This window comes from Venturia canescens, chromosome 1 (assembly GCF_019457755.1).
Source record: "Venturia canescens isolate UGA chromosome 1, ASM1945775v1, whole genome shotgun sequence".
Lineage (NCBI taxonomy): Eukaryota > Metazoa > Arthropoda > Insecta > Hymenoptera > Ichneumonidae > Venturia > Venturia canescens.
In genome coordinates this window covers 31233539-31256914 of record NC_057421.1, presented here as the reverse complement: position 1 = coordinate 31256914, position 23376 = coordinate 31233539, and the positions used below count along the sequence as shown (strand labels likewise).

The window sequence follows — 23376 nt, the reverse complement described above, 5'->3', positions numbered from 1 at the left end:
AAGACAATAATTAAGGTAATTATCTAGAAAAATTTCTATTATTGTATCACAGATAAAAAGTTCTGATGTTCGTGCTTAAAGGACTATTGAAAGGTGCGGATGTCACAACGAATTCGTAATACGACTAAAATGTGATGATCCGTTTCAACAGCGCCTCAGCAAACGGAGTGCATGCAGAAAAAAACATTATTTTATACTTTCTTTCTCGAAAATTAGTGCCGAGTGTGACTCATTGCAACGAATATCAATAATTTCTACAGATTTGTTTTACGAGTCGTTTCGAATTATTCGGCAAGATTGGAGGAGCCAAGCCAGAGAAAAGAGCAAGAGAGGGAGGAAACAGAGGGTAGGATAGCATCAGGAGTGAAAACTAGATAAAGAATAGAAGGAAATTGTGGAGAATTAATCGTGCGAATTGTGGAGACAAGTGTGAATATATACGAGAGAGTTTGTTTGTCCCTCTCGCTGGCACATTATTGCTTTTTTGTCTTTATTTTTATTCTGCCGGCATGATGCATGAGAATAAACGGCAGATTCGTATATTGTACAAAGCTCTGCACCTGTTACGTAAATTTGTTGCCTTTCACACAGAAGAGAAGAGCTAGACATTATTATGCAATTGTTCGGGAAGGGACGAACTCGTAAGAGCTCTCAAACGACGTGTATCAGTTTCTAAACTGAATGGCCAACTGAGTGAAGATTGAAATCTCTTATTTCTCGGTATTCCGTTTGCACGCCAAGCATAAATATACCACCGAACGAATAACAACGAACAGGCTTTCAATCATAGATCGGTGTGTCCTTTAATTACGTATATAACTTATCGATATGGATTCATCGACGATTTTCGATCGCGTATCAAGCCGACCTGATTTCTTATTAGGCTTACAAACGCTCATGGTTCGTGCTGGAATTCGGCGAAGATTGAGAGTTCGATATAATGGGGGGGTAATAAAGGAGGCCACTCATTGTTGAAACGAAAACTATTTACATTCGTTCTCATGAACCTGGTTTACTGGATTACTTTTCGAGCCTATGCGTTGTTGAATTAACGAAGATTTTTTGCGAGGAGATCGAAGGGACATTTATCTCGATCGAAAAATCAAAAGACCAGTGCTGTGAGGCCGACGATCAGAATTTTCGAAAACGGTAATTGAATTTTGGCTAAAATCATTCAGATTCTTTCTCTGAATTGTTGGACGTTCTTGAATGTTTAACTCCGTTTGATTTCATTGGAGATTCATCTTTCGTACAATTCTGTAAAAAAAACGTCGCTGAAGTTTGCAACGTTGGACTTCAACGAAATGAACGAAAAAAAGATTTATAATTCATTATTTTTTTATTTCACGAATTATTGATGTGGCTTGAAAAATTACGAATTGGAAATTCGGCAGGGAACAAGATTGGAGATTTACTGGAATTATTTGAGAGTTTTTTTAGATCATTTCGTTGGACTCCAACGTTGGAAACTTCAGCGTCATTAAAAAAAACTCATTGACTTTTAGAAAAATGTGAAAATCTCGTGAGGCGTAGTCTGAGTTATCAAACTGTTTCGAATCGATGATATCGGCTCTTACAGAGATAATTATAGAGCTTCTTCGTATCAAGCTCATCCGCGAAGTGTCTTCTTGAAAATCAGTACTTACTCTAATTTGCTTGTTCCTGCCTGAGTCATCTTAGTACAGGGATCAAAACACTGCGATTTATATGCGAAGAGAAACGCGAGGTACGAGCGGTGTGGTAAATAAAACACGGCGAAGCGACGTGTGTTTAAACCTCTGGGAGTGAAAAAGGATACGGATGTATAACTAAATAAGCGAGTCTCTTGCGGTTGAGCGAACAAACCGTGGCAAAACAGGGAGACTGAGGGAACTTCCTGCCTTCCTCTATGCACACGAGCCGATGGAGTTCATAAATTTGTGCTTGTAAACAAAATAAACAAATACTTAACAAATTAAGTGTAATTTTGATTGAACGAATCAGGACTTCAAATTTTATCGAATTTTTGTGTAGGAAAATGTCAGGATAAAAACTGGACACGAGGAAATGATATTTATAATAAATCTTTTATCTATTTAATAAAAATCTAAAGGTCCCTCCAATTTGGAAGTTCAATTCGATCCCTGAAAAATGTATTTTCTTCGATGAAAAAACCCGAATGAACGTTAATTGAAAAATTCAATTTTCCAGTCGAAGAATTATTGATGATAGTCTTTAAGCTGGCCTAAAGTAAAAGCATCGAATATAATAATGATTGTCGAGTGCGGCAATCACACTCAGTTTATTGCCCATCCGGAATCGATACCTGTCGATTAACAAAATTTTTATCGCCACGCCAAATTCTTGAATGCATAGAAATCGAATTACGTATGCTCGATATTCATACAAGAAAAAGAGAATATAGTATTCAATTGAAAAAGATTGATATCCAGTTTTTCTAAATTTCTTTTTCATTCAATAATATCAAAAAATGATACAGATTTGCAGATATCCGGGAAAAAATATAAAAAAAAGTTACTACGTGATAACTACGTGAAATTATTTGACAACGTTTCAACTAATAAATAAATAAATAACAAATGAATGAAACTTTGAAAGGTTTCCGTTACTCAATTCTTGGGAGAATGACTTTTCATTCCCCCAAATCATTCCTATGGGAAGTGAATTTTTTGCAATCAGTTTTTTCCTCATAGCGAAGGAATTATTTTAGTACTTCCCTACAGCAAGGGGAGCAAGGTATGAATTATCGTCGAAAGGGATCTGTGAGAACGCGACAGGGACTGAGAGCTTTTGAGCTTTTTGCCTTTAGAAAAAAAATCGATGTCGACATAACTGAAAAGATCGGAGGAAGATGAGAAAGTAATAATTTGAGATAAATATTTTCGTGGAAAAGACGGCGATCTGGTGAGCTGCTCGGAACAGATCCATTTCTTGAATACGCAAGAAACGAAGAATTGGATCTCCAGAGGATTCTCGATTGTTCGGAAGATAAAATTCTAGTATCCAAGCAGCACTTTCGTATGAAAAAAGCGTGGGAAAACATGTACGAGTATTACGTTCCCGAATGACACAGAAAATTTTCATAAAGGACGGACTACTTTTAAACCTTTTCTCTGAAATTAATGATAATAATGAATGAATGAAGGATCCTCTCGGAATTCTATGCTCAAGTATTCAGGACGAGGGAAAAGAAATTTGTGTCTTGTGCGACAAAGAAGCTTCGATGAGAAAAAAGAAACACATTTAGAGCGATTTATCAGCACTGTTAATTATCTAGAATTGAGAACGAAAACCCAAAACCGAAAAATCGTAAAGTTGCAACTGATAAATCGTACAAAAATATATAATCAAACAAATGCCTTCGAAACATGCTATTTTTATTAATCTCCACTTGATCAACATCAGTCAGTTGCCGAGGTGTTGATATTTAAAAATTTTTTTTTTAGTGAACATATAAGACGATGTTTGATTGTTTACTTGGAGACAGTTTTTCTCTGAAGAACGGTAAAGAAGGACGTAAAATTTGCGTCATCGGGATATTTAATCAGTTTATCTAATAACGATATTTTGTGTTATAATCACGTCTCCACCCTAAAAATTGTACTTAAGCTGTCAAAAATCGACAAGAATTCTTGACGTGATGAAATTTGCATCTGCGTGTGATCGAACGAACCAGTGATGAAGATGATGTTAACGGATCACGTTTTTTCATTAACTTGAACTAGATTTAATGAAGATTTTTTCAGATAATTTAATAAAACTTGTCCTTTCTTTATAATTTACATTTCTATTGGAGCAATCTTATTGTATTTGCGTGTGATAAACTCTATTCTCTATTTGATTGCTGGCTCGTGTTTTTCCCTAATTCAATGAATCTCGCAATGAAATTCCTCTTCAAAACCATCATATCGATAACCTCAATTCTATGGTTATATCTCATCAATGAATTCTCAAATTCTCAAACTGGAGCAATACACGGTACATCATCGTTTCACACGAGTCTCATAAAAAGTGTCTTCTCGTGGGAGTTTCATCTTGCTCCGGATCAATTATCATAATTTTTCCAACTTAATCACTGAGTCCTAATCAAACTCTCATTGCCTTTGAGAAATCATAAATTTACTTGAACACACGAAAAAAAAATGATGCAAATCATGAAAACCTTCTTATGTGTCAAAAAAATTGAATCACTGTAACGTTTTTTTTTCATCAAACATTGATAAAATTCGACTGCAAATAATGCACATGAAAAATATACCAGAAACTGCATTGATTATGCTCAAATATTCATTGAATTTTAGTCAATTGACTTGGTGATTTTGATTTTTTGCTCAGCTGTTTCTCTTTTCTCTGAATTGAATTGATGTATCGTTGTACAGACTGACACAGTGGAGCAAGTGGTTGATTAAAACTGATTGACATAAGCGACGAGACAACACTCTCCTGGTCCACGGCAGTTCACCGAGTCCAACACTCTCACTTTATAAGGAGCATTTAATTGAGCATGCTGAGAACTTTTTTGTCACGCAAATTAATGTAGAGAGATTTTTCTGGAACTGGACTCCTACTGAGAAAAATATGATGCGAGCTCGGACAGTTCTAATTTTTCAATTTTTCAATTAGCGCTGTGTAATATTCAACGAGCACAATGCTTACGCTATTATTCTATTAAAACATTCGTTATGCTTCCGGCATGAAATCAGTGATTTCGTTCATCACCGTGTGAAATTTATATTTGATTTATGTTAAAGAATTCTCAATCACCTTAATCGCGTGTTATTAGAAATGACTTATTATTTTTATCACAACTCTTCGTATCATCGACGTCTCGCATATTTGGAGAAAAATTGAGATCGCCCTAGAACAAATTGAGGAAACCATGATCAACATTCGTACAACGTGGACTTCCACAATTAATCGAATTTCGCCAACTATTGTAGCTCCCGCATACCCAATGGAGACAGAAGTTGAAAATTAATCAAAAAAAATGTCTCAATGTTGAAAAAACCACGACGATTGGACCGAAGGTATCTTTTCCAAGGAACGATAAATTCAGTGGGAAAACTTAAATTAAAGAATCCGAATACGATGAAGAGTTCCAAGAAAAGTTCTGCGGCGACTTTGAAAAAAAAGTCGTCACGTAACGCAAAAAAGCGTTCGAACGCTTACGTTTGCTTATTAATATTGAACGGTTGTAAGATAAGTTTATTACGCAAGAGAGCGAGTGAGTTCGAGGGACCACTTATGGATGCGGCCCATATCGAAGCGAGCGTAACACACACACATGGTATGGACTCTTTCGCGTTCAGTTAAATCCGAGTAATGGGGATTGAAAAATTGCGAAAGGAAAGAAAATGACTGCACAAACATTCGCAGCGAAGGCGCTCGCGGAGGCGTTTGAAACTTCGCGTGTCAACGAAAAATCATATTTGCGAACTTCACTATTTCGGATTAACAGTCGATTTGGTTCGAAATAGACTGGACGACACCGAAGTTTGCAACGTTGGAGTCCAACGAAATTAACAAAAATAACATTTGTAATTAACCAATTTTTTATTTCCCGAATCATTGGTGTTGACTGGAAAACTGTAAAAAACTTGACTAAATTGGAGAATTACTGGAATTGTTGGGGAGTTTTTTTAGATCACTTCAGTGATCTAAAAACTATGAAACTTCAGTGTCATATAAACTGGTCCCATAATCAATGTTTTATCACTTTTGTGACACAATTAAGACTTTGCTTTAATGTAAAATTTGCCAAATCGAAAAACTAATTTTTTTCCAATCAGACCTTACTACAAATATTTGTGAAAAAAATTCATCCGTCATAAATTCATTTCACAATCTCTTTTGCACTCCATTTTGGGTTCATCATTCCCGATGTAAGTTTCTACAAAAAAGTGTACTTGCCAATGCAACTGCATGATTGCAACATTATTTTTCTACCAAAATTTCCAGGAAAAATATCCTCATTAATCCAGCAACTGGTAATTATTATAAAATTGATATAAATTGAAGATTTAAAAGCAAAATGAAAACGTGGTCACGATTGTATACGCGAGCCACTCGAGATTTCGTGTAACTTAAATAAATTCCTCTAAAATTCCAAATCAAAAGCTACAAGCAAGGTCGATATTCAGAGAAAATGTAGTTTCAAATTGTTCAAATGCGACGAAAAGTGAACTGAGTGGGATTTATTCCAATGTCATATTTCATGAAAGGTTTAGTCCCCGCCTTGGCAACTCAAATTTTATTTCTTCTCATTTTCGTATATTTCTGAATTGTAAAAAAAAGAATGACATTTAAAAAGGTATTCGTCCAACCAATCAGTATTTTGGAAGAAATGTTTTCGAAAGTTCCCGAGTGCCGATTGCTGTTGGGAATATTTTTCAAGAAAAAGTCCTTTTTCTTCTTGATTATGGAAACAAGATACTTGATTGGATTTAAAAAATGCTTTCGATGATGAACCAATCGATTCGTCAGTCCTCGCGAGACATTAAATCGACGCCTATTGTCAAGATCCTTTCTCGGTGCACCTGTTCAGTAAAAGAAAATAAATTCTTCAACAGGAGTAAGAATCGACGCGCAAAACGAGTTCTGTTCGATTTGATAAAGTAGCTCAGAGACACATTCGATTTCCATTTTTATTCAAGATCACTGCAAATTTATTGTTTACTGTAAAAAAAAAAAGTTCAGTATGATTAAGCAAAAACCAATTGAAAATTTGATTTCGTTGGGTTCAATTATTTTTCTAGTAATTCAACTTGATTTGTCAGATAACAGCAAAAGCAAGAGAAGAGACTCGAATCACAAGCTGCACCTTCCAACGACCTTGATCCCAATTACAACTAAAATAAATTAAGTAAACGAATTCAATACACTTGGAAACAATATTACATTGTATCCAGAATCGTTGAATTAAACGCACTTTGAAAACTGTTTTTGAGCAATTGTCTCAGCAATTAGTCCCTATTGGTTCAGCTGCAACCTTGGTTTTCTAGTTCCATTTGATCTTCTTTTCACATATGAACGTGATCTTTTTATCATCGTGGTTCAACATTTTGTTGAACATACTGTTTACAGTGTGAGCCACGGGAGCGTGATAAACTAATGTGATTTAGAGCTACGCCATGATTGCAAATTACATTCACACGATAAAAGCACGAATAAGAATATTCGTCTAATCCGTCGGTTGTCGTGCCTTGAGATAGCTATTGGAATAACATTTACTCGGAGTTTCAATGGCAAGAGCAATCGGAATGTTCGAGTAAACAGAACTCTGAATAAATGACTTTCGATTAGCTTTTAGTTTGTTATTTCCACGAAGTGGAAAAGCCATTTTCCCACTTTTTCATCGCATCTGATGTCGTTTTACGATTTGTGAAAAAATCGCACTATTTGTAAATTGAAATCGAAAAACAATAACGCGGGGATTTTTATTAGGAAGATGTTATTTTCAGAGTAACTCGATAACATCAGATTATTAAAACGAAAATATTAAAACTGAGTAACGAAAACGACTATTATCGTTATTTTTTATTCGAGACTATCGTTTTTTCTCATTTTTCTCCATTGAATTCCACAAAATAATTCCGTACCCAAATAGTAATATCTCATATTTTGATCTAACGATGACATCTCCGTTGTCGACACGTAAATTTATTACACAACCGAACAAACACCCTATCTAGCTGTAATCTCTTTTATGGCGTTTTGATGAGACGAATTGAGCGTATATATAAGCGTTCTTCGATTGCGATGGAGCAGAACATCGAAAAAATTCCACGGATAGCGACAATGGCGAGAATCTCAGTAGCGCTTTGCTTCGCCCTAGTGGCTTTGGTGAGTAAAATATGCTGTGAACTTTTTTTGGGAAAAATATCATTTAAAAAACTTTGTCCCGCATTGTTGTTCGTGCCTGTCAATAATAGTTGCATGATGAATTTACAAATCATTCAATTTTTCAATTCCGCTTTATTCTTGGTGACGTTCAATTAAAATCGGAGCTCGTTGCGTCAAAAAAGTTGGTACAGTTTCATTATATCGCTGAATTCCAATGAAAAACATTCGAGAATAAAGAACTGATGAATGAAACGAAATTTCGCTGTACGATTCACAGGTAGCTCATGGCCATGTACTGAGACCCGCGAATACAAATGCTCAACCAATAGAAACCAAGGAGGCGTGCTTGCTTCAGCTAGAAAAAGTGGCCACGTCGATTTTTCAACTTCACAATGGTATGCTCGTTGCTTTAAATGGAACAACAATAAATAAGGTAAGAGCTTCAACGTTGTGGGTCAGTTACGGGTACCTCGTCACGAAGGGTGCAAACGAGACGGTTGCGCGATCTACGGAGTGAAATTTCCTGACACGGTTTGACCAGGTACAAAAAAGCTCTGCCCAGGGACACAGGGGGATGGCAAAAGTCCGCTGATAGAGCTTTCTCATAATCGGTCAAATCATGTGGAAAATTTTAAACTTCGGAAACTCCAGGCGTGCTTGGAATTCATGCCCTTAAACGTTCAATTTCAACTTTCCAATTGCATAACTGAACTTTATCGTTGGTAGGATGTACTGATGAAGATACAGCTAGCCTTTGAGACAATTAATGACGTCGCAACGGTATTGAAGCCTCCGAGTGACACCGAGCAGGACCCGAGCGCAATAAGAGCTGCAATTGAGAACTGTGGCCTCGCGGTAAGTTCTAATTGTAATGCGCTATTTTCAGGAAGAGTAAACTCTCCAAATCACTTATCACTACGACGCTGAAGTTTCCAACGTTGGAGTCCAACGAAATGAACGAAAAAAACGTTTGTAATTCACCAATTTTTTATTTCACGAATCGTTGGTGCAGCTTGAAAAACTACGAATCGCAAATTTGGCAGAGAACAAAATAGAGAAATTACTGGAATTATTGGAGAGTTTCTTTCCATCATTTCGTTGGACTCCAACGTTGGAAACTTCAGCGTCATTTATCACTGACACTCAAAGTCTTTATGGATTAGTCCAAATCCCCGACATATTCTAGTCAAATTTGACTCCGATGTCTGGCATTTTACCTTATTCGTGCACTCGGCAGAATAACATGCATCCTCTTTACGCTTCTACTCGAAAACAACTCTGCCTTTAAAATCTCTACTCCAAAATTTATAACAACTCTACTTCTACTCATGTATAATCCATGATCTTCAATATCTCTACTCGCGATGAGATTCATTCTAAAATCATCATGAGTAGAAATATTGGCGATTAAATATCACACTGCAGTAGATATGTTTAAGAGGATTGACGTTCTCTACGTAGATCCGCAGTTATTAAGGTGCGGAATTGTTATCGAGAATGGCTACCGATAGAGTTGTTAACTAGCAGCTATTTGTAACTATACTCATCACAGCTCTACTCGAAAGAACTGAGCTCTTTAAACGTGTATTTAGAGGAGACCTGTTGTTGAATACATTTACTGAAAGTAGAATTGTTGACTTGCTGCAACATAACTCGACTCTTATAAATTTGCTCGATAACGTGTCCACTCCAAAGATTTATATTTTATGCATGAATAACAAAAGAGGAGTGCATTATATTGATTTTGCAAATTTGAGAGTAGTGAATAAAATATTGTTGAAGCACTTTAAATAGGTTTGATTAAACCAAAATATTTAGTCCCATACGCACGACAAAATATTTGTTAAATTTTACAAAATATTCAGATAGCGATTCAAGTAGATAGCATTCGTAATTTTCATGAAAACAACGAGTGTGCTTTGGAGACAAACATATCGAATCTCGTGTATCTAAAGGTCCGAATTATTTTTCTATTTAAAAGTCAATCCTTCAAATACGATGGCTTATTCCATGACGCTGAAGTTTCCAACGTTGGAGTCCAACGAAATGATCGAAAAAAAATCTCCAATAATTCCAGTAATTCTCCTATTTTGTTCCCTGCCAAATTTGCGATTCGTAGTTTTTCAAGCTGCACCAACGATTCGTCAAATAAACAATTGGTGAATTAAAAACGTTTTTTTCGTTCATTTCGTTGGACTCCAACGTTGGAAACTTCAGCGTCGTCTTATTCCACCGTGAAAATAGACTCCAGGAAAGTTTTCTAGTTAGACATTTTCAGTTCACACGTATAAATGGCGAGGGCAATTAATATTTGTCTAGAAAGTAACCAAAACTACGGTTATCGGTTGAGTTTCACCGCCTGCAGTGAACAAGAACTTGCGAAATTCAATATTCATGCTATTTTTCATCCATCAGGTGGAAACTGGTGAAAAAGCTGTGGAATCTATGGCGGCCTACATGCTTAAAAATGGTTACTTCAAGTCTAATTAATCAGGCGAGATTACCAGTAGTGAGAGAAAAACCAAATGAGTGGATTGCTCACATTCTCATAGTTTTCGGAAATCATTCGTCGTTGATAATTAGATTTTTTTCTTTTTTAATTGAAAAAGGCCTTGTTTACAAGGAAATTAATTAGACAAACTCAATAACTATAAACATCGTGCAAAGTGAGGATGTTTTTGTTGATAACCAACTTCACATAAAATGCATTTATACCTCATTTCTAATCCTTATGATGAAATGAGGAAAAATTGAAACGATGGTTAGAAAAAGAGCTCGCATAAAAACGTAAATTTGATAAAACCCTGCAATTAATTTGAACCGAAATAAAACGATTGGAAAAAACTTTCAACTCGAGCTTTTTTATTTCACGACTTTTCTCCAAGCTAGAACCTGACAGCCTATTCATCGTTTTTAGAATCTAGTTTTCCTCGTACATCATGGAATTAGGGGCGAGCGTAAGTAGCAGTGAAGAGCACACAAAAGATCAGTAAAAATCATTCATCCGTGAATGATCAGCAAATTTTCGTATTTTTTAATCTCAGCATGTGCATATTTTACCAAAAAAAGAAAACTCATGAAAATTCCTATGACCAAAAATAGAAAGTAGAATTTTCGGTCTTCGATAAGGTGTGGCAGAAAAATGTGAAAACGTTACATAGTTCAATGATTCATGCGGACGTGAACGAGCGATTATTTCGCTTATCGTATTCGCGTGTCATCGTATTTTGACAGAGTGCAGGTTGCAACAGAGCGATTTCACGTGCGGCGAAGCATCGAGAAATATATTATTAGTGAAAGAATGATCGAGGGGGGCCACTATTTTTTCAACTGGCAAGTCCTCGAGCTCGTCACGTTTCTCTTGGACTGTTGGTCCAATCAGAGGGTGTGGTAAACAAAGTCGAGCGATGTTGTGTACCTTCGAATAGAATATTTCCTCGTTTCCTTGCATGTTTCTTTATCGGCATTTCTTGGTGGTCACTCGCGAGCGTGCATCGCAATGAGAGCCTTTTTTCATACATGCTTTGCATGTATACTTGTGTTCACTGATAGCTAGATGTCATAAACACGCGATGGAAAACAACGGTGAATCGAGCGGTATTGTGAGACGTGCACGGAGGCAAGTAGCACCGGCCCAGTGCTCAATTCCGGACCCTTTTCCTCTACCAGATCACTCGGCCCGGGCGTTTGAAGATTATTCCAAGTTAACATCGAATTAGGAGGGGGAAGTGTCAAGAAAAAATCTCACAACGGGTTTGGTACGATTTATTGACATTTTTCTTCTGCAAAAATGTGAAAAATCAAGTGCACACATGCCGGAAAAATGAGACGAAAATTCAATGAAGGGCTGACTAAATCGATAGCAATCTGATCGCACACGTGTGACACAAGTTGCGATAATGTTTGCAGTAGTTAATCGAGAATCTTGTAAAATGAGAATTGAAAGTAATTTAGTAAACGAGGCTCGATACGAAATGAGGATATAAGATTCATAGCTTGTTTTACGTGGACAAACAATTGTGTTTGAATGCTGTTCCAACGGTACCTCGCATCGATATCGTGCATTTGAGCTCTTGAATTATTTCTAACGTGACGTCTTCACACTCCTACATCGTTAGAGTACTCGACACCCTTCAATATTCAACGCTTGACGTCACGCAGACGGGGATTTGATGTTCTGCGAGCGAACAACAAAATAAAACACGAGTACACAAGCTCCTATTTTTCACGTGTCGACGAAATACTCCGAGGCTTACACCGATTATTTATTACAAGGTGAACGAGAAAAAGTATGGAAACACTCGTTAAACGCGCGTGATAAGATATCTCTGGAAGGTCGAGAAAAGAAGCACGTTCGAGTTTAACGAAAAGTATGTTTTGAGAACAACGTATAAGAATATCGTCGTTGACTCTTTCATTTGTTCGTGCGGTAAGTAATAAATAAGAGAAAATTACGAAGTCTCGATTAGTAAAATTGGACTGAAGAGAGGAAAGTTTCCACAACGATTAACTCACTCTTCATTTATCATTATTTTTTCAACATTGGTATCTTTCAACGGACGATAAGTTTTTCATCATTAGCGAACAATTACGTACGAAGATTGCGTGTGAAAAATTCGGTATCAAGTGGCATTTTAACCGCAGAAATTCATTATTATTACATCTGCGCGAGACGATTTTTTGAAATGATCCATCAATTCTCACACACGTTTCTTATTTCCATAAAATCACGATGCTTCTCAACTCTCGGCTCGATTGTTCGGAGAATTTCAACTTCGAGATGCAACAACCTGCGCGTGAAGAATGGTGGTTTAGAAAAAAGGAAAAATGGTATACCAACGAATCTGTATGTACCTCGTGGCTCGAAGATTCCTGCGGTATTAAGTATTGTAAACACGTTACAGCAGCATACACGATGAAAAAATATCTTTCTAGGCGCCTGCGTTGGGTCTCATCATGCCTGACGATTTTATGTATTCGTACGTGACAATCGCAATCGCGTTCGATCGAATAAAATCGACATTGTCATCTCGCACATACGTCCGCAGTGCAAAAATTATATTCCATTCAATTTCAATTGTTTCGAAGCTCTTTCGTCGCTTTCTTCGCTTTTTTATGACGCTTATCGTTCAATTAATTCATTCTCCAATCATTTCGAATATGATTGGATAAATTTTACTTAGATTTCAACTGGAAAACATTAAATTGAAAGTAAAACACGACTGATACTTTATCTGACGATGAAAAGAAGCTTCTAATGAAAAGAAAAAACTGTTGATTTAGATACAGATTAAGGAAGTTGAGGCATTAGAATGAAAATGATGTCATCGCTTTTAAACTGATTGCATCTTATAAAGTGAAGTGTAAAAAAAAATCAGTTAAATTTTCAGACAGTTTAGGAGCGTTGTTGCTGAAAAAAATCAATAACAATTTGGGCCAAATAACATGTAATCTTATGGAAGTCAAGACACATTCAGTGATATCTCCGTTAAAAATGATGCTAAAAATATGAAATTTTTTGGGCAACATGAGCAAGGCTTGCTGAACAATGTCAATTTTTTTCAGATTTATTAGGAGATTTGCTGAGATTATATTAATAATAGTCTGTTTCCCGTGCAGTTTTTAGAGGCTAGGATCGTCACCGTTCGTGTTTTCGATTGAGCTTTCACCAGTTTTTCGTCTTTTTTTCCCCAACTTTTCTTTAAAGTGTATGCAACATTGTCAAACTGTAAACTGGCCTAACTTTTGAAAGGTACAGGTCATAACTTTTGGGTAAAAAAAATGACTGTACAGCCTCAACTTCCTTAAGGCGGATTATTCCCGTAGGATCGTATTTTACGAGTGTCTAAATTGGCTCGATTTTTACTTCCTAATTAAAGATATTATCACTCTAAATTAATGTCAGTTATTCATTCAAAATTGTAAATAAATTTTTTTAACTTATTTCTTGTCGAATAAAATTACAAAGCATTAACTGAACGGGGATCCATCGCAAAGGGAAAACACAAAGGGAAATGGATCAAGAAAAAAGTTTTAATAAAAAGACATAAGGCTGTGACAGAAATGGCCCAAGCCAAGGAGAAACAAAATGCTGAAATGTATATAATAAATAACATAACATAATAAATAACCAATAAGACGAACCCTTTAAAATTTGATATGCTTGTCAGTCGACGATCCATTTAAACTCTGTGTAAATTTCAAGACTTTCTTAAGAAAATCGTCTCGTGCGTGACTACCTTAATAAATCTAAGGCTAATAAAATTTGTGGCACGAAATATATTCCAAAATATCCGATAAAGCAGCGAATCAGAGTTATTCAGTTAAGATAAATCCATGGCATTAATTCACAGAAGAATTTCCAAATGTCATCGTTCCACCATTTTGTCCGTCATTTACCTGCTTTTCATTTTTCTTCGACTTTTAACTCGTGAAATAACAGTCAAGCCCAGCCGGAGAATGCGGAGAGCGAAGAGATCTGGATGGGCTCATTTTTACCTCCGTGGATGTTTAGAGTTTCAGAAAACGTCCGTAGGTGTTTGGACATAAGGGATCAAAAACAGATTTTACGGACCGTGACCTCTTCGTGTAGAAAGAGACAAAAAATTGTCCCGACCGGGAGCTGAAAGGCTTACAGGTGGCTCGTTAATTACGAGACTCAAGAGAGAGAGAGAGAGCGGAACAGTGGAGAGAAATGGAACATTTTTCCACGTTCACTGAATTTCTGTCTCGAATCCGTCTGCCACACTGTGAAGAGTCAGCACAAAAATATGGACAAACCTTCCACAACAAGAACCACCGACTCAGCAGTTCGTTTTTTTCTGACCTACCGCTTGGTGCTACAAAACTTTTTTGGAATTCTAATTTTCGCCAATGCTATCTTCTCGTTCAGGCAACGCACTCGCGACACGAGATATAAGGCGAGCATACCTGACCCGCTCACAGTTTCGTAACTTTCCCATCGAAAATAAAGGAGAGTACCGCAAGCTTTGAGGTCATAAACGCGCACGAACAAAGGACAGAAATCGAGACGGGATCGACAGTTTATTTTTCATTTCACTTATTCAAAGGATATCACGAGAAAGTTGCAGATAATTAGAAATTTTTTAACCGCGTAACGCCAATTTTCATAAAATATGAAAACATCGAAACGTTGAAGCATTAAATTGAAAAATGAAAAATCAACTGAAAAATGAAGAATGAAGTTCGAATAAATATCTTTTCGATTATAATCAAAGTTCGAACACATTGGAACGAAAATTAAAAGAAACCATTTCATCGATCTGTTGCCAATCGCTGGGATTTTATTCCGAAAACAATAATACCGAGAGCGCGATTGTTCCGAGCAAAATAATAATTACAGAGAAAACAGTTGTTCTATCTGGTATTCATTAACGAGCTTTAACCGAATAAAAAATCTCTCAAACGTCGAAGCGAAACGAGGGAGCAAAAAGCATAGGATCGAAAGAAAATAGTATCGAACCTAAATCACACAAAGTAATTAAAACTGTAATCACTAATTGCGCCGGCAGGGGCCAATAAAAGAATGCCGATCGCTGACTACAAAAAAGTCATTAGCACTTATCGCCTCCTTTGCTGGTGAGTCGCACATGCAGACACATTCGAAGAAGTTCATAAAATTAAATCTGGCAGTTGAATAATTTATCCAACGGAATTGAAAGCAACGTAGTATTTATTTCCAATTATAATGCAATGATTCTACGCAAGGAAAAAAATGTACGGTCGGAAACGATCGTTGAGCAGGAGGGGTTTTAGTATGTTGCTTTTTTCTCATTTATATTTCACTATTTTTTTGAGATGCGAACAGAGATTATGGGGATGGCGAAAGCACGCGGAACCAGATTCAAGCACGTAGGAGAGTGGTAAGTGCGTTTATACGCTCCGAGAATTCAAATATCTGTGTATAGATATATCGAAGGAAGGTAATCGATATCGAGAGAGAAGATCGCCGCCGGTGGCAAAGTATCTCTCGTCTCGGTGTGTGTGTACTTATTTTGCTGCTACTTGGGTTGCCAGTTAGCGAGAATTCATCCATCGACCTTTCTCTCTCTCTCTCCCTCTCATTTTCTTGCTCCTCGACTGCATTTCCTCGCAACTGTCTTCAAATATAGCGAGATTTAAACGAAAAAAGTAAAACTGAAAAGTCCGACGAGTCCCGACGCGCCTGCGTGAAATAAAATGTCGCAAACGAAATCTCACTGGAACGAGAGATCACGCGGGGAAGATAAACGTCGAAGGAAGCTGTAGATTTATCGAAACAAAAATTTATCGAATTTTATTGACAGCAGAATCTGATTGCAATTATAGTTCGTTTTTTATAAGTACACTTTTTTGAAATATTATTAATTGATGAGAAGCACAGAAAAGATTTGAATGCGACGATGTCACTATCGTGATAAAACATTTCAAAGTTCACTCACGAAGTTTCGGTCAACGAATCCTCATTGAAGCGAGTTATTCGGATTTCCATAATCCTTTGGTACGGTTTTTGCGGATGAAATTCCTCCGAGCCACCGTAACACTATTTACCATAAATACCATATAAATTAATCGTGATAGAACACGAGCGTGCATTATATTAAATATTTTTACTCTGTGGATTACGAGTCAGTTTTATTCGGCTCGGATTTATTTACGTAACCACAACGATACGTATTGAGAAAAAAGAACGGAAAGATCGCAGGGTTATGAAAGTCGTAACGCGAAATTCACAACGGGGAATATTTTGCCTAAAGGCTTTTTCATCAACACACGAAAAGAGACAAAAAATGCATCGAATTTAATCATCGAACTGAATAAATCTCGATATCTTTAGCTATGAAGAAATCATTCGCTTCGATACTCGAGACCATAAGTATTTTGGAATTGTTCGCAGTTGGCGAAAACTTGATACGTCTAATTTCAAAACTTCGCATACTTCACTCGATTTTTAATTGGACTTCCCAGCCGTCATATCCTGCCCTGAAACATTGTAATTTGATTTATATTCCGTGACGTTATATTGGAAAGGAACGCGCATGAATCGAGGTTAAGTTTGTAGCTCGAGGCTACGAATCATCCACTTATCGTGAGAAATGTTTCCTCGAATTTTCGGTGACCCTAAAAAATGTTAAGTCAGGGAGCATCCTCACTACCTTAACCGGCCCTTAACGTTCGACTCACGATTTCCTCCGCTCCAATTCTTCTTTCTAATAACCCTTCTAATGACCAGCTTCGAAATTTCCTCAATTTCCTCACCGAATAAGCGTCGCTGTGGAGAACAAAAAATCGCTTTCACGACACTCGCTTCAGAGTTGTGTCACTATCGAAGTTAACATTGAAAATCGTATCACCCTTTCGTTGGAATAAATCACAATGAAACTTGGACCAACGAGGGTGAAAAGTTTCGTTTCTTAGAAAGGAATAAATAAACGTTCTATCGAATGAAAGTAAAACATATTCACACGTACGACGAATGAGAAAAGTTGGATGGGAAGATAATTAATGACGGAGAAATGACACTTTGACGAAGCGACTGTTACGCCCCGAGCACCTCTTTCAAACCACAAACATATGTGTGTGCGAGTGCAAGCACATTATTGTTTGATTATGCGATTGGGAATAACACATGTGATCAATTAATTTCCACACATTTTTATAAATATCTCAGTATCACTCTCGTGCTGGCCTTTCATTATCGATCATCTCGATTACGCATTAAACGCACTCACGCGACAGTCGATTATATCGATACGAAAGAGAAATAAAAGAATTATGTTTTCTCACATTCTCTTCCTCATTTTCGCACCGTTGGCCATTCCATTTACGTAACCGAGATTCGTCTCCGTCGTTGCCTTTCAACGCACACATGCTAACGGACATTTAAACAGACGTATGAGTTGTAAATTGAATTCGTATATGCCGTAAATATCGACGATTTCAGTCCAAGAATTTACATGTACTATTTCTTGCATAATGGTATAAGTGCGTGTAATATTTTTATGTCCGTTATAAAATCGATGCCTTAAGAACTGAAAAATCATTGGTGCCACGTCCGGGTGAATTTGCCTCGATTTTCACATTCGCTGATCTATTTTTCCAGGAATTTGTCGAATCTCGCGAAAAAAACAAGATCAATGACTCAACTGAAACCGCGACGCATTGTTCAGTTGCTTATCTACGATTTCGAGGCGAGTTTTTTACAGCTAGTTCTGACAGAATCCGCATGCGTTTTTTCCACGACCGTTTGCAGCTGCGATTCCTCTCGTGATCTTTGCCAGAATCGTCGATTTCGTCGTCGCCACTTTTATTCGCGTCATCATCCTGAAGGGAAAGCATCGTCCCAAGACTCAACCGAGGTTGATTCGTCGTACACTTGGAATGAAAAAAAAAGCTGATAATAATACGCACACGGTGCATAAATCGAGAGGGAGTCAGCCGTGATATGGATACCCACGTATTATTACAAACATCGGCATCTTATCTCCGTTCCCCGTTTAGATCGCGAGAGAGCGCTCTCCCGCCCAATTAAGGCGAAGCTCGATATACGCAAGACCGAGTCATTGGCTCGTCTAGTCTTTACATCGCGGACCGCATGCACGCGGCATTGAAACGACATTCTCGTGGTCGCTTTGTCGCAGGATACCTCCTGCGTGTGTAAACCTTTGCTTATAAAAGTGTGTAATTACATATGAACAAGTAATTATACGAACCAACGTACCATATGGACAGACGCACATGTGTAAAGGGACTTAATGGTCTGGAAACAGATGCTCCGTTTCACGGGATTTCAGTTGATTCTATTTCCATGCGAGCGTCATTCTTGGTTAGAGGTACTTTTTGAGGGGGACTTTTCAAGCCCGTGTGGCAGCCGGATTTTTTGGGGTTTTTCGGGATTTTTTTGCGGCGAGGAAAAAAAGCGTGGACTTTTGAAATTTGGAGGGTTTATTTATTGGTATTTCAGGTCTATGATGGAATTTTTAAACTCTGATATCTCGGGTAGATTCGGGGTAAAACTACTCGACAGGAAGCCGTATGTTTCTCCATGGTTCCGGGGGATTGGTTCATTTGAGATGAAAAAAGCGAAGGGCGTTTTGGTTCGTAAAGCAGTGGCTATCGCGTGAACTAAAATCATGGGGAAATATTAAAAATTGAAGGATTTTGGCGGTTTGAAACATTTCTGAAAATTGAAATTTCGTGATAAAGATATTCGGAAATGAAACTTTTGCATTTTAACCAATTTGTTTTGTTTTTTTTTTTTCCCCATTGTACGTATTTGAATGGAATTGAATGGAGATATTTGGGACGAGTTTCAGTATCCGAAGCGAGCTTTTTTAATGCCTTTTCCTGGGAATATCCCCTCTCAATCGCGAATCGCTTTTATGCCAAAGGGGCAAATAATTTCAAATTCAATCGACGCGAAGATCTTGCGATTTCTCAGATCACATGCTGCCCACTGAACTGGAAGAGGAATTTCTCATTCCAACACCACTCAATTTCCTACATGTATATAGAAATCTTTTGAAATTTCTTCACCCAGTATAAATGTCTTGATATTTTCTTACATACTTATATGTATATACGAGAACGACAGTGGGCTGTTGGCCGTTGGTTGGCAATGCCACAGGACGAGAAAGCGTATCGGAGCTTGTGATCACGACTAATATCTCTGCTCGATTCTCACAGTGTTAACCCATGGTCAATGTCTCTCGTGACTTCAATATAATATCGCAGATAGTGAATAAAGTGCATATATGCGGTAGGATAACCGCTTGAAGAGTGTCGAAGCACGTGAGACCAATTTACATCCTCCGACATTTTTTTCTCTCTATTACCTCTTTCCACTTCATCTCGATTATTATCTTTTCCCAACAGAATCCGAACGAAATCGTGGTCAAGAATCCTCAAATGTGGCAATTATTTCTCGCATACGTAGAAATGTTACGGTGCAAAATTATATTTGAAAAAATATTCAATTTATAAAATGACAAGCAAACGCACTGCACAGGGGCAAAAGGCGACCTCTATCTTACAATATACTAATCACTTAACTTTCACAATGTGGCGCTGACCACACGTGCATCGGACAAACGTTGTTTTCATTATCTCATTTTCATTAAATCTAACCCCACATAAACCATACTGTGACCCACTAAATTTCGTATGGGAAATCGGAGAGTTTATGATAATGGTGTATCATAAAATAAGTTAATATACCATAATGGCGTGTTTATGGTTAATGATGTTTGGCTGATAATGCGCCGGATATATTGCACGATTCGTTGGATACAATTTCACTGGGTTTTTGGGGTCACCGTTGCTTCGATCTGTGGCCGCCGGTTATATTACTTTGATTCGGTCATAAGATAGAGGCTGCAGAAGGAACCCAAAATTTGGACACATTGTAAAATGATTTTCAAACTTTCGATGAAACATTAAAGTGGTGGATCAAAAATGAATGAATAATTATCATTCTTTGATAATCCTCTTGACAGACTTTATTTTCATTACGACTCGGTGTTAAGTTTATTGAAATTAATTCGACAAAATATGGAACTTTCAATGTTTTTCTCTTTGGTGAAGCTTGGCTTCACACTTTATTGTGTGAAATTTTTTTTGAATCATTGAATGGTTAAATGAGGATACGAGATTGAGAATATTCGTGTTCGCGTTAAAAACTCGCTCGGATCCGAATTTTTTCTTCATATTTTGGATCCTCGATGCTCCGAGTTTGTGCTTGAATCCACTGGAACTACTGACGAAAAAAAAAAAGAGTGAAAAGAGCTGGAAACGAGTGCACGAGTTTTGTGCAATACTCTCATCAATATTCAGTGCAGTCGATTGACTTTCCTTGTGCACCATCTTTTTTTTATTTTATTTTTTTTTCTTTTTTTTATTTTGTAAGAAGGAGGAGAAACCTCGGAGAGTTTCTTTTCCTCCTTGGACGTGAATTGCTTTTTTTCTGTTCGATTTTGCAATATCACGTACAAATACACATCGAGTTGACTTTCGCTCGGCAGAGTGATGAGTGAAACGTCAGTGTCGCGTCTCGCGTCGCTGTCGTCGGGAGGATGAAAAAGTGAGTAAAGAAGAAGGGAAAAAAGGAAGGAAAACGTTGAGGGAAACCGCGCGAGGGCATTGCCGAGATTCTTTTTTGCCACGTGAGAGCGACTAAGTTGCAGCGTGCGAATTGCCGTGCAGTTCGAACTTTTCGCACGGTTAAATTGTTATTCTAATGAAGCTTTTCCGCCGGCAGTGCCAAGGCGAATCCGAATCAGCTCTTGCGTATGCGAGAGAAGAAAAATTCTTTACTCGCTTTCGAAGGGAGAAGAAACTGCGCGTGGCCTTGAAAACGAGAGCTTCTAAGGTCGAAAGAGAAAAGTTTGAACGTATTTTTCAAACTAGTTTGAAACCAAATTCGTTACATTTCTTACCATTTCCGAATGAATCGAGCGGTGATTTGTTTGTGAAAAGTGCAAATACTTTTGAGATCTGAATTCAAATGAACCATTTTTACTCTCAAAAAATGTGAAAGAATAAAGAAATTTGTACGAAAGTACTCGAAAAACGAAAATTTTCGTTATCACGAAGAAACTAACCTCAAACAAATCGACCAATTCTCAAAATCTTCGTACTCTAGAATTAAATGTTGATAAAATTTTAGCCGGAATGAAAATCACAGACGTGATCCTCGTTCCCAGCAGTGTCCCATACATGACCAGACAGTAAAAACGCGTCTGGTAAGGAAGGATCGAAATAAAATACGAATGGATGAAAAAACCGGTTTGAATCTCCCTGATTCTACCTAATCACGTTTTTTGGCACCAAGGTCGTAGTACAAAAAAACAAGAACTGAAGAAGAAATAGACTGAGAGGGAGGGAGGGGGGGGGGGGGGGGGTGATGAAGATAAAGAATAAAAAATATAAATTGCACGATATGCAAAGCTTTTGTCCGACGCATAATAAATATGTTTATAATTTTTTTCTCAAAAAGTTTCAACTTTACGAAAAAATGTTACGGAACAAAAAGTGTTATCCAAAGAGGTACGTGTGAATTTTTTCAGAATTTTTTTAAATTTTCCAAAAAATTGTCAAAATTGATGAATTCAAATAAGCTAAAACATTTTTGAATAAATCACACGTATCTTTTGGGCGATTCTAAACACTTTTTGTTCTGTGACATTTTTTCGTTAAGTTAATACTTTTCGAGAAAAAAAATCATGAAAATTTACATCATGCTGCTTGGCAAAAACAGTCATCTTGGAAAAACTGTGAGAGAAAAAAACGCTCATAACCAGCGTTCTGGAAAGGACACCTTTACTGGTGATAATATGGTTATTCAAGTGCAGCAACAATATCGAAAATCCATTTAAAGGAAAAAAAAAAGTAAAAAATTCTTGACTTTTCAATTTAAAACGCAAAAATAATGAAGATTTTGATTTAATTTTACAAAATAAATGCCAGATTCTGAAAATGCACCCTCGAAAACCCCCTACATAAGCTTTGAAGAATTTTTCTTTTATTCTTCACTTAAAACTGTGTTTTTAAAATTGTGTCTCCGAAATTGTCGTTTTGCGCATTATTGGATGAAAAAAATAATTTTCTTGTCTCGTTAGTCGAAAAATGTTGTAACTCAATCTTCATTTCTCTTTATGTTGCATCTATTAACTTGAGGAATTGTTCGCCTATTTCCTAATGAGCGATAAGTATTTTAAAAATGAAGCTCTCAATGCGACTAAAGTAAGAAAACTTCACGCGGGATCGCTTGAAGTTTGAAAAATCATGATCAACCAATTATTTTTTCTGTACAATCAATCAAAACCTTTTTTTTACTCCTTTTGAATTCTGCAACTGATGCAAAGTCAAAAGATCGATTATTCTCGCTGCTTCTCATGGCTACGGTTCCCAGGTTGTTCCTGAACCCGAGTAACTGGAATTACAGCATATCCTATATATCATAAAGTTGTATGAAATACGAGTATGAATTGCAGTCAATAAAACGAGTCTAGAGAAATCATGAAGAGAATCAAGAAAGAAAGTACTTCACACAAAAACACTGTGATACAAAAAATGACGTAACTTTCTTTGAGGTTAAAGTTCTTTACGAAAATTCTAATACTTCGATAACTCAACCGTCAAAATTCATTTTCTAACGATTATTTTCGATATTTTCCGTTGAACTGCTCAACAGGAGTTCGTGCTTTTAGCACAAAAATGGCACTACTTTTAATATATAAAAGATCATAAAGTCGATAGAAAAAAAAAAAAACAGAAACATGACGAAACTTTGAGCATTCACAGGAAAATATGAATAACAATAATATCGAAGCCCAATAAAAATAGTCGAGTAAATAAAGACGAGGATATATAAGCGTATATGAACACACTGATAGAAAATAAGATGGAAAGATCGAGCGCTGAAGGGCAACGCCCGAGATGGCCTTGCTCGCGACCTCCTCGCGGCGAGCCTTCCAGGGTATAGAAAAGAAGAAGGAATAACAAGCAGAAAAAATAAGAAAAGAGTAGATAGAAGGA

At 37.0% G+C, this 23376-nt stretch overlaps 2 protein-coding genes across 7 annotated transcripts in view; one reads left to right on the top strand and one right to left on the bottom strand.

Annotated features, from left to right (window-relative positions):
* The window catches only part of LOC122418650 (cordon-bleu protein-like 1), a 113493-nt gene that overhangs the window by 29246 nt on the left and 60871 nt on the right, over positions 1-23376 (bottom strand). The gene's annotated exons all lie outside the window — the stretch shown is intronic.
* On the top strand, positions 7768-10686 carry LOC122418776 (uncharacterized). The gene is made up of 4 exons (XM_043432925.1): positions 7768-7842; positions 8120-8275; positions 8569-8697; positions 10258-10686. Exons 1-4 carry the CDS (start codon positions 7798-7800, stop codon positions 10330-10332), a joined length of 405 nt encoding a protein of 134 aa, XP_043288860.1. The 5' UTR covers positions 7768-7797; the 3' UTR covers positions 10333-10686.